Source organism: Drosophila pseudoobscura, chromosome 3, assembly GCF_009870125.1.
Source record: "Drosophila pseudoobscura strain MV-25-SWS-2005 chromosome 3, UCI_Dpse_MV25, whole genome shotgun sequence".
Taxonomy (NCBI): Eukaryota; Metazoa; Arthropoda; class Insecta; order Diptera; family Drosophilidae; genus Drosophila; species Drosophila pseudoobscura.
Window position 1 is genome coordinate 17,936,333 of NC_046680.1, and position 12,698 is coordinate 17,949,030.

Here is a 12,698-nt window from a genome sequence, read left to right on the forward strand (position 1 = left end):
TACACATGAACTGCTTGCCGAGCAACAGTGAACTGCTTGATGGCTAAAATTGTTCCACCTATGCGTTTGTGTAACCCAATAACTGTCTACTTATTTAAAGCAAAATAAATAAAAGAAAAAATTTAAAAAAAAAGAAAAAAAAATCCAATTGGCGACAACGAGCCCCATAGCAGAGCAAGGTTTCGATCCTCGGACCTCTGGGTTATGGGCCCAGCACGCTTCCACTGCGCCACTCTGCTATATGTTTGGCCTTGCGCGAAGTTCCATATAAGATAAGCACATGAATGAAAGGAAACTCGACTCCCTTTCCGATAGAAATACAGATGATTATCAATATTTAATGGCCAAGAGCTGTGGATTTTTAGAGGCCTAAAGTCATTTGTTACTGTGGATTCTCAGTACTTTTTAGTTCAAAATTCCTCTTAAAATTCGTTTCGGGCTTAATGAACATTTTGCTTTGCTTTTGCTTTTCTCTGCAATATCACAAAAGCTGACGAAATGCCATTGTGGATGCGATTGCATCTCCTGTTGCAACATCATCGCAATTTTGATGCGTTTGACACGTCTATAGGCCAGAGGCAGGAGCCAGAGTGGCAACCAGAGCAGGAGCAGAAACAAGAAAAAGCCTATGGGTCACATGAAGATTCCGCTCATTTGCTGTCCATCACAAATTAGACGGCAAATTAGCACACAAAACTGATGCACTGACGTGGCTCGGTGCCACTGCTGCCTGGGGCTCGTCGAGTGTTGAGTTACCTCAAAAATTGCCGTTCTGCAACTGTGCAATATGCTGCTGCTGCTGCTCCTCGTAATGATTCTGTGGTGTTGGGGCACGAAAACCAAAGGCCCGTTTTGGGCGGAACACGTCCAAACAGGCACTGTGCCCTTTGATATTATGGCTATGTCAACGTCATCATCGGGGACCGGATACCAAATGGGTTTTCAATGGATCCCTCACATACAGTAGCTCTGCTTCCTGCAATCTTTTGGCTCAAATTCGCAATCCGCCCGCAGTTTGGAAGCAGAAAATGAAGCTTATAAGAGAGGCCTATACGTGTGGGGGACGGGCCTCTGCTTTTTCTCCTTCTCCTTGGCTGGTTATTAAATTTTGAAATGCTACACCTTGTGCGGTATCGGATTGCCCATTCAACGAGGCGAGAGCCTAAGACAAAGGGCCACTCCACTCGCCCACTCGCCCTCCCTGCATGCTATCGAAATTCATGCAAAATTCAAAGGCCCAAGAGCCAGCATAAGAAAATATGCCACATCATAAATTCTGTACACATTTACTATATGTATATATACTGTGGCTGTGGCAATCCTTTCACGAGCGCACAATCCCACACACACACACACACACACACACACAGACAGATGTTGACACACTTTTCCTTGAGCTCAGCACAAAAATGTCTGTCTATTTTAATATGAACCCAAATTGGGGTTTTTATTTATGCACGAGTTTAGTTTACAATACAGTTCGTACCTCGTACAGCTCTCGTGCCTCAAGGAACCGACACCAGACCACCACCACCGCCAGCACCACCTTTTTGTACCCTACTGTACTGCCATTTGTGTGTGGCATGGCTCTCCGTGTGGTCGTGTGGTCTGGGCCATACAAAATGCACAGACAATGGCCAAATGACTCAAAAAGGCAACCAGAAAGTAAAACAGATACCGAAATTTTCAACTACAAAAAATATCATCATAAAAATCTCCAGCAGTTAAAATAATTGTCACAGTAATAAAGCGATTGCAATGCACAAAATTATATCTCATCCGCATACGAGAGGGTGGTTTAAAGAGTTCATAGAGCAGCAGGTCCCTTTAGATGAAGGGCATAATATCTAAGATCTTCTTCACACCAGGATCAATACCTTTCCTTGATTTATATCGCAATAGTGATCATAGAACCATGGGGATAGCTGTTTTACAATCAATTCAATGGAAAATGGTCTTAAGAAAGAGCTCACGCGTCATGCGACAGCGCCCTTCGGAACGAATCTTATTCAAAAACTCTCTTTTTCGATAGATTCCTCTATGTTTTTTTCTCCCCTGAACTCCATGTCTTTCGCTGACTTTCTGGCATCTTCATCAGCGTCCTTGCATCTCCACGGACACCCGCCATCCGCATGGAGCTGCCCTCGGGTGCCCCTTGGCTGGGGAGCACGCTCCCGCCACGCTCCGCTTTCTGTGCTCCCTGTTTCTGGTTGCACTTGCTCCATTTTATAGCTGGCAAACATTATGGCCATGATTAATGGCAGATAATAATTTCGAGTGCCGAGCACTTGACAGCATACGAAAAGTCAGAAAACTATGGCCAATGGACGGCCATTAGCCACCCCGTCCCCGCACCGAAAACACCCACCCACCGACAAGGAAGGACGGGAAGGGGCAACTCTGCAAATGACTGCTGGAAAATAAACAGCAACTGCAACTGCAACTGCAACAGAAGCTGTGCTGTGCTGTGCGAAGCATTAAACTATTGCCATGTTCTGTTTACGGCATTAAATGCTTCTCTGAATCCCCCTCCCCCACCCCCTCTTTGTACAGTATAACCCTCTCTGACACTCCCCGTTTCGACCTTCTCTTTCAGCCTTTCAGTACTCGTGTGATTTACTCCGCTTGCCGCATAAATTACGATGAGAAAAACTGTCCCGGCCGCGCGTTGATCAGCAAATTATTTTATGCAAGCAACAAGAAAAATATACCCAAAAAATGTTAAAGAAAATATAAACGGAATAAGCGGATTTTAAGGGGAAATAAATAGAAAGTGTAGAGGGGAGCACATCTAGCATACTCTTTCGGGGCAGTCGGAGGGTCAGGTCAGCCATTATCGTGACCACATGTTGGTTGCGCTGCCATCCAGTCAGAGAACCCAGCCGCCACAGCCACCAATTGATTTAGCATTGGATGACCCTTCCACAGCCACAGCCACATCCACTGCCGCAGAGCTAAACTCCGGATACCCATCCGTCGCTGCCCCTCAACGGAAGTTCTGTGCTGTTTGCAGCAGCTGCAGCAAATGGCATTCAAATCTTGGTTGGGTTTTTGTCCTCCAAAGAGCTCTTGAATGCTGCACGGAAAATTCCATTCAAGTTCTTTAAATTCGAAATATAAATAGAAATTGGGAGCTTAAAGACAGCAAAATTCAGTCAATTTTGGGGTGAAGTTTCGGGCTACTGCTGCTGCTGCCGGGACGCTGGTTAAAAGCTTCATCTGTTGTGTGGCAGAACGAGGGCCAAGGGGAGGGGAACGGGATGCCATGGCTGACGGACAAATAAGTGCATTCCTTCGGAGCAGGGTGGGGCAGGGCGGGGCGGCATTCCTTTTGTGCGAGTCATAAAATTACTTTTTATCATTGTAACATGGACAGCTAGCATTCTGCCTCCTGATGTGGCACATATACTCGTAGTACACCGACAAGTACGAGTATGAGTAGTTTTTATGACATTCGCCGCAAGGCGGCGACGCGCACGTTACTTCTTTATGTGGCATGCGACTAAAAGGATGCTGATGCTGTTACCCCTTCCGCCTCCTCTCGACTCGACTCGACTCGACTCGCTCCACTCTGTCTTGGCCTCTTGCCTCTTGTTGCATTGTATTAATGGCTCGCTTGCACGCTAATAAGCATAAACGGCAGCCTCCTCAAGGAGTCTGCGCTTCGCTGCCATTCGAAGGATGTGCGTGTCGCCTTTGACTTCATTGTGCACTTTATTAATGTTATTAAAAATTCTAACAAATACCCAGCACTCCGGACATGGTCCAGGGAGCTGCTGGCCGCCCGCCCATGCCAATGCACAGCGGTTTATTAATGCCACAAAAAGGGGCAATTAATGGGGGCAACAATGTGTGGCTCGAGGACTCAGCATGCTCGAGTATTTTTAAAGCCAGCTCCCGAGCATAAATAAACTCTGCCCCAAAAATGTACCTAAATTCACTCCCAAGTGAATTTTTTCCTTTGGAATATTTGAAGAATTTTCCCACACAAAATATAAACCGAAAATCCACTTCAAGTTGGGGGTCCGAGGGCCCAATTGCAACAGGTCTTGCTTGCCCCTGATTCTCGGTTTATCGACACCATTTGCCAGCTTTTCCAATTGTTTGCCCATGCATTAGGCGAGGAAATGGAAAATTTCTGACAGAAAGGAAGTCAAAGTCGAGCCAGAAAGCCATTCTCTGGTGCAAATGTTGATTTTCTTCTTTCCCAAAAGCAATAACCTTTTGGGCTTTGAATCTGGTTAAGAGAACTTAATTAAGATAGCAAGTGGAAAGTGGAAAGTAGAAAGTAGAAAGGAGTTGCATCTCATTGAAACGCAACAGTTGTAGGGGGAATGGGGGAAGGGAGAGGGGGCTGTGGCAACTTCATTTGCAGCCAAGTAAATGCCACATTACGGGGGAATGGCATCCGCTGCCCGGACACTGTACAACAATTGCCAATTTGGTTTAAATATTTGCGTCAAGTGCAAGTTTTTCGGTCACTTCCGTTGCGCTCCGTTGTTGCAGCTGCCACGCTGCCGGCCACTGCTGATGCTGTCAGTTGATTTGTGTCCGGAGTTCTCGTGGGACAATTTCCACAGTTAATGTCTCAAGGAATGTGGCAAACTATGTTGCCAGGATGTTGTCACCCTCTTTGTGCGGGTGTGTGTATTAGAGGAAAGCGAAAAACTGCTAGAAATCGACTTCCGCCACGAGAATTTCCATGCTGAGCGGAAATGGAAAAACACTTGCAGACACAATCCCCATTTTGTTCTGACAAAACCACACACTGCGCCCACCCTACGATTGTGGCGCTGCAATTAACGGGAACACATGCAGCTAGGAGCCCAAAAGCAGGTCAATAACGTCCACGAACGACCCTCATCGATATACTATATATATTTGATGTTAACTCAATTTGATGCCAGCACCCACCGCTGTGATCCTTGGGGCTGGACCCCGATGCGTAATGCTTTAATTTAGTCACAATATTGTACTTCCACTGCCTCCACGCCGCTCCTTGTCGGTCGCCATCCACTTAATAGCCAATTAAGGGTAGACGACGATACAAGAAATAATTAAATAGCCAGGCGCTGCATGGAGCTTTGCTCTTAAAGTGCCACCATGGCGTATGTGTAATCTCCGGGACAGCGCGCGCTTTACGCTGCCGCCCGAAAGTATGCAACACAATCCGCCAGTTGCCCCTTGAGCTATGCAAATTTAATTGGAAATTTCATAATGGGCTGCAGCTATATGCACGGACAGCATCTAAATAGAAGGAAACGCTTTCCACTTTTTCTCCGTTACAGATGGATACATAGGATGCTCCTTTTCTCTCCAGCTACTGCTATTCTGATACCCAACAATCGAGGACTTTATGGGGTATATACAGAGGTATGCCTGCCTAGAAACTTGGATGTTTTCCGCCTTTGTAAGATGATTGAATAGCACCCCAAAATATTAATTTCTTTTCCTTGAAAAACAAACGAGAGAATATTTCACGAGTTTGAGACGAAATACCACAATTAAGAGACTTTCCGTCTATTTCTCATGTTTAATCTTCGATTTAAATACCAAAAATTATCAATATTCTGACAAAATAATAAAAAAAAGTTAACTGTAAATATAGCAAAAAAAACTACTGTAAATACTGAAAATACAAAAACAAATACTCTAAATACTATACGGAAAATATTGTAAATACTAAAAAATCCTGTAAATACAAAAAAAATACTACAAAATACTGATAACTCTTAAAAATGACTGAAAAAATATGCAATGGTCATCGTGATTTACCATAAATAAGAGATTTATATGAGAATCAAACGTATAGAACAGGAGAATTTATATACGAATACAGGGTATCTGTGATTACAGAGACACCCGTATCGATTGCCCTGCTTCAGAGCTACTTCTACTCATTATCAAAGTGCAAAGTGGAAGGTCACTGGCTTAATATTTCAGGCGCAATTATGCAGCTGCGCATCAAAAATCAAATACAACACTAAAAAGTGACAGCTGCAATCAGAGCTGCGGACCTGCGGAGCTACGGAGCTGAAGATGCTTCATGCCTCATGCTCCCAACATCGTTTTTGGCTCATCATAAAATTCAATTTGGCGCAAAGTGTTTAATGAAAGCGTCAGCTTGGTTCCAGACCCCGCCGGACTCGGACTCGGACTCGGAGTTGGAGTCGGACCTCGGTCGCAGATTTCCAGCTAGGAGCCAACTTTTTCGCTGCACAGCAGGTCATCTCGAGGCCATTAACAATTCAGGGAGAAGGAAAGAACCAGGCAACGAAAAAAAACACCCAAGCACCCACCAACTGTGCGTGGAATGTGAGAGAATCGGAGGAAAAGCTCTGAATTGTTTTACATAAAAACACGCTTTAGACAGCAAATTATGCAATACAAGAAGACAAGGTTGGGAAAGTGCAATGGCTGTGAGAAAAATTAACAAGCTACGCAACGTTTGAGTTTTGAATTAATTGAAAGCGCGTATACGCGGGCCCTCACAACAGGGAAAACAACCCCAGGCTCTCTCTCCGGTCGCCAGAGTTCCGTAAAATTATAAATTCGCATCTAAATGAATGCTGAAAAATTAATGAACTGCATGCAGTTTAATTGAAATGAACATTCATGGGGGAGAAAGCAGGGAAAATAGGGGAAAATACCCGTTGGAGAGTGCAGCAGAACCCTCAAAAGGAACGATGCTTTTCATAATGAATGCCGCGATTTAATCAGGCGAAAATTCATACATTTCTTCTGTTTTTCTGTTCAAGTTAAGGTTAAAATTAAGGGAGTTTTTGTAATATTTATTAAAATTTAAACGAATTTAAGAAATAAATTAATGGTGGATCTATGGATCGGATTATAATTAAAGCACAAATTAAAAAGTAATTTTGGGCTGATTTTTCATTTGTTTGTAAATAGTATGCAGACGACTGTGACTCACCTCCATGTTAGATCCGTTTTGGACCATTTGGGTCCCTGGAGAACGTAGCGCCGCACACGTATACTAATGCCACTGTCATGATCCAGATTGTCGGGAGAGAAATTATACGCGTACCTCTTGTCGCCCACACCGCAGCGGGGCTGCTGTATTAGCCTGGCCGTAGCCTCGTCGATTTCGCCCGTAACTGGAATGTTGCCAAAAAACTGCCGCCACCGTCGCCACAGGAGTAGACACAAGTTGTGCGATTGTTTGGATAGGGGTAGAAGGTAGGCGGGCAGGCAGCAGTGGCAAGTAGAACACAGTAATGTTGCTCGTATAATGGACAAGGGGAGGGTGTGCACATACCTGGAGACTCCGTACTGCATCTACCAGCTGCTCGGCGGTGCGCAGGGCTCCCGTTTCCAGGTCCGACTTGGGCAGATAATCAAACTGCATGAGGTAATTGTACTGCAAGGAGAACGGAGGATAGGACAGGTTGGTGGAGATGCTTAGATGGATAGATACATTAGGGAAGTGTGCCAAAGGCAGACCGAGCACTAGTGTCTCAGCGGCAACAACAATGCAGATGTCTGGCCATATGGCCGGTTTTGTGAGCCAAACTGTTTGTCGTTTGCAAATGGTACAGAAGGGGAAAAAAAAACAAATACCCCCCGGCCAATGGAAAAACGCCTACCAAAAACGAGAAGAAAAACTTTTTGCATAAAGTTAATGATAAAAGCAACGCCAGATACAGCAGCAGCAACAAAAAAAACTTTAACATTAATAAGCCAAAAAGTATGCCACAGGAAAATGCCGATGGAAAGAGTAAGAGGCTGAGGCAGAGGCAGAGGCAGAGCGTGGGGTGGGCGAGTGCCCTTCTGGGGCACTTTCTTATCTGTTGGACTTTAAATACACGCTGTATGGGGCTTGGCAGTCGACCCCACGATCAACGGATCGCAGAAGTAGTGGAAGTGAGGGAGAGGTCCTTTTCTGCGAGGAGACAGCAATATAGTTAGAGGTACGAGATTACACTCGTACTATGGGGTTTAATCCAATCCTTTATAAAACCAGTTTCTAACTCCACGATTTGTAATCTTTGTTATTATGATTTCTCTTTTGAGAATTATGCTGTTATCGAATCAATAAATTCAATGAGAAAAACCTTCGGCCATGCCTTGAGGGATTATATTCTCTCTCACATATGGTTTATCTGCATATGTATTGGGCCACAGTCGCATAACTGTAAACTGTGACACTAGAAAATACAAAACACAAATAGAACTCGACTCCACTCGATTCGACTCGATTCCCTGGCCATATGTGTTGTGCGCTGCCTCTCGATTTACATATTTTTGTCCATTGCGTGCGGGCTCGCACACTCTGTATTTATTCACCAGCCGAAACACACCCCCGCCCGCCCTCCCTCCAGTGCTCGTGTGGGTCCCCTTCTCTCTGGGAGCCGGGGGGCGGGGGACAACAACTTGACACATACACCAGCAAATTACGTGACCTGCAAATTAAATTTTCCACTCTTCACATTCTCCCCCGCACAGATGAGAAAATTGTCACACTCACGCCATTTTCCCGACACCATGATGGAAAAAATATTCGATTTTTGGCTTACTTGTTATTGTCAGTCGATTCCCCAGAAGAAAGCAAACTTTTGAATCGACCAAACGATTTGCAAATTTCATGAAAAGAATCGTTAGCCAATATTCCGGGCAGAGAAGAGCTCAGGAATATGAATGGGTGTCATTCTTATATGTATGTATGTATGCGAGTACGTGATGTGTGGGGGGGCGATTATGTAGTTGAGATTTATCGACCTGATGAATGGCTTATCCACTTTTGGGTTTCATCGTTTGACTCTGCTGAAAACTTGTCTGCCCGTGCTCGTTGTCGTTCTCGTGTGTGGCATTCGAAAGTTAAAAGTTTTTCGGCCAACGTAAATGGAAATTATTTTAGTGGAAAAACCGCATTGCAAAAAGCTGGTAAATAATGCAAGAAGCACATCGGAACTTCCGCAAAAAGGTCCACCCTGATGGCAAAAACATGCAAAAATATTTCTTTACCGATATTACTTTCTAAATTGATTGAAAGTTAACTAATTTAACCAATTGACAGGCAATTTCATTTACTTTATGTGAAAGAAGATGAAAGATTTTGGAAAATATCCTTAAAACTTGACTTTCGATTTTTGTTACCTATTTACTATTCAAATATTCAAAACGCCAGAATGGAAGAATGCTATAGTAAGAGGGAGATAAGCATATTACAGTGCTCGCATCTAACGGGATCAGTTATCTTTTGCTAATTTTCTCTTTCCTTTCGTGTCTTTGTTGAAGAGCAAAGAGAGCTTAACGGAGTCGTAAGAGAGTTTAAGCTTATACAAGGTGGCCGGAGTGATTTCTCTGCGGTGGTGGACCCAGCGCCCAGGCCTCTCCCCGAAGGTGCTGCAATAGTCGGGATCTGGAAGCCTATCCGCGATGTCTGTGATGTCTCTGCCCGCTGTCCGCTGCCGATAACCGCTGCCAGCAGCCAAGCTCCGCGACACACAGCCGATCATGTCGATCGAAGCTATAGCTTCGGCAAAAGCCACACTCGAAAGCTCTACTCATGATGAAATTATACCGCACAACTGAGAGCGCTTTGGCGCCGTGTTTGGTGAGAGAGAAAGAGAAGAACGACGTGTGATGTTGTACTGGGCAAAATTAGATCCGAAAAGAGTGCACGTTGCTGCTTACAGCTTACAGTTTTTTACTCTTTACGATTGTTCCAAGAAACGGTTAAACACTGAAGCACTGAGAGCGAGCTCAGCCTTGGGTTCGTTCCAGGACGCGATGCAATTGAATTCACTTTATTTTGTTAGCTCTTTTGTGTGGGTGGGTGGGTTTTGTGGGCGACTCAAGCGTTGTATAACGCTTAAGCGTAACACTCAACGCCCAGCAACAGGACATCTTCTGCGCTGGAAATGAAGCTTATCAAGTGACTTTCTTTCAACATCGATGTACAAGATGTACAAAAAGTTTATTTTATTTTTTATTTGATGGCCATTGTTGTTGCCGTTGCTGTAGCCGTTTCCGTTGTTAGTCCTTGGGGCCAGTGGCAACCTCTGCAGTGCTTCTTGGTGCGCTTTGCGCTTTGCGTTTTGCATTTTATTTGTTATTTTACTAAACCATTACTGGCTTTGACGATGTAACCCTCACAGCATGGAAGCAACAGCAGAAGAGGAAGGAGCAGCAATGGAAATAAACCTGACACCGAGTCCAGTGCAGATGTATCCCACAGGTACACAGCCACAGAGGAGCGGGATCAGGGTACGTATGTGGCACAGATTGCAGTGGCAAATGTGCGTCACAGACAAGCAAAAAGTTATAACCCACTCCCTTATGGGCTGTCACGTTGCTGGGAGTGCGTCAGCAGCAGCAGCAGCAGCAGCAGCAGCAGCAGCAGCAGAAGAGTCTCTACGTAACGCAAAGTAAAACGTAAGAAATCCCCCAACACACCGCAAGCAACAAATTGAAATTCATATAACGTGCCCCCGGCAGAGCCATGCCGCATGCCCCCGGCCATGGATCAGCATGGGTTCCAATACTGCCTTGTGGGGTCTCTCTCTCTCTCTCTCTCCCTTTTAGCTACACGAAAACAATATCAATTAAAAGATATGTGTGTTGAAATGCAAAAACCAAATCGATGAGGGGCAGGGGCAGGGGCAGGGTAAACGCACGATGTATAATGTGGCATATAGCGGAAGCCGAGTGTCTGTCTGTCGCAGAGAGAGAGAGAGCGACGCATAAAGTTTCTTAATGAATGGAAGAGAACCGACGATTGGCAAAAGGCACTCCACTTGTACACTGTACACTGAACGAAATTAGCATACAATGCATTCAAAGATATTCAAATATTGCAATATTTCTCCCAGGGGGTTTGGGGTTCTTCTGTACTTTATACATATTTTTCGCTCAGTGTATTGGCAATTTGGCTAATCGAAGACTCTGCCGACTATAAATATATCTCTTTGGCAAGGTGTGCCCCCAGCCGCCTGATGATCACGATGATGGCCCAAACATTTTACGACCACGAATAAACTACAATTCAAAGTTATGAATGAGTGAATGAGTGAGTGAATGAATGAATGGCTGGATGAGTGCGTCGAGTGCTTCGAATGAGTGAATGAATTGCACAGGTCCCCATCGCCCCCCACGGCCCCTGCTTTCCACCTGGGTGGTGGCCAGGGCCAGTGGCAATCATTTATGCATTGGCCTTTGCGTTTTTAATGGGAAACGCTGTTGGCCAAAGCTACGTGTTTGAAAATCCGAAAGAAGTGCGGGGGAACACAGTCCCAGTCCCAGTCCCAGTCCAAGTCACAGCCACAGCCCAGTTGTCGTACGTGGCCAAGCCATGATTCCGACTAATAGAAAAATAGAAAAGCTGGGAAAAAAAACTGGACAAAAAAATGGAAAATGTTTCGCAAACAGAGCGGAGAGTGCAGCTCCGAGGCGGGATTGCTGCTGGGGATGGGGTATGAAAAACAATAACAGTAAAACATGGCTACGTGAGTATTTGTCGTGTAAACAAAATCATCTTATCAAAATATAATAACAGAAACCAATAACAGGAGAAACAATTGAGACAAGTGCGAGTGCCGCCCGACGCGAAAGGGGTTACGGTTTACGGTTTACGGGCTACGGGGCTTGGGGAAAGTATATATTGTATATTGTATATGGCTTTTATCGGCCACTCTGAGACCCCTCCTCTACCCCCCTGCCACACACTCTTTCGCTAATTGTTTTTTGGGCTTAATTTCGTTAAGTTTTTTCTGTGGCAGTAGGAAAAAGTTCTCGGCCTTCGGTGAAAGTGTGAAAGTAAATTGAACGATAAACAAGGGCGATATGTCTATTATTTTATTGGATTATAATCACAATTAAGCAGGTAGGTGGGGCATGCCACATAAAAGGGAAAACAAAGACAAGACAAGCCTCAGAGATGTAGATACCCTCCTTACAGGCAATGTACGTATCCGTTTGCTTAGGGGAAATCTGTACTACACTCAGAGAAAAAAAAACGCTAACAGATTAAAGTTAAATATTCGTGGTTTTTCTTATGCTTTGATTTTTATATCAATATTTTAAAGTAGTAAAAAATTTATTTATTTTAAATGTGAAATATAAATGATCAAACATTTTTCCTAGTCTAAATATTATAATATTAAATATTAAATTTATTTTTTCTCTGGGTGTGCCATCATTTTATGGATTTGCCATTCGTTGCTCTGACACCTTCATAAATTTATCCCTTTCTTGCAGTATTTTTCCATTCCCAAGGTCCTGATAGTCCCCTTGCAAGGAATCCTTAGTTAATTACTAAAACTGGTGGACTCACCCTAAGGTATTGGAAAATCCTCAGTTAATCAAGAGTTTAGGACCCGCACAAACAAATCAAATTGGTTTATCTCCCAGCCATAATTCTCTGCTCCACATGCGGCAGAGGGCTAATAAAAATGAAGGCGACCGAAGGACCGACCGACCGACCCGACCACCGGGCAAATGTCCTCCTGGGGTTCGGCAAACAAACCTATAAAAATGACAAGCAACTGCAACCAACGAGGGCATCCATCTAAGCCGCACACACACAATTTCCTTTCCACATGTGGCACACGGAGAAGTGGCAACAAATTCTGGGCAAATGCGCAAAAAGGAAAAACACTCGCCATCCCAAATGCAGCAGGCAGCAGGCAGCATGCGGCATGCGGCAGCAGGATGTAAAGCAAACCACAAAGAGCATAAAA

At 44.5% G+C, this 12,698-nt stretch overlaps 1 protein-coding gene and 1 non-coding gene across 2 annotated transcripts in view; both read right to left on the reverse strand.

Moving 5' to 3' along the window:
* The window catches only part of Mmp2 (Matrix metalloproteinase 2), a 74,859-nt gene that overhangs the window by 50,450 nt on the left and 11,711 nt on the right, over nucleotides 1-12,698 (reverse strand). Inside the window, exons 2-3 of the mRNA XM_002138731.4 lie at nucleotides 7,277-7,378; nucleotides 6,932-7,134 (exon numbers count right to left, since the gene is read on the reverse strand). Of these exons, the coding sequence (XP_002138767.3) occupies nucleotides 6,932-7,134; nucleotides 7,277-7,378 (305 nt within the window). The remainder of the gene's footprint in view (nucleotides 1-6,931; nucleotides 7,135-7,276; nucleotides 7,379-12,698) is intronic.
* TRNAM-CAU (transfer RNA methionine (anticodon CAU)) lies at nucleotides 168-239 on the reverse strand. Its single transcript has one exon. It is a non-coding gene; the product is annotated as a tRNA-Met (tRNA).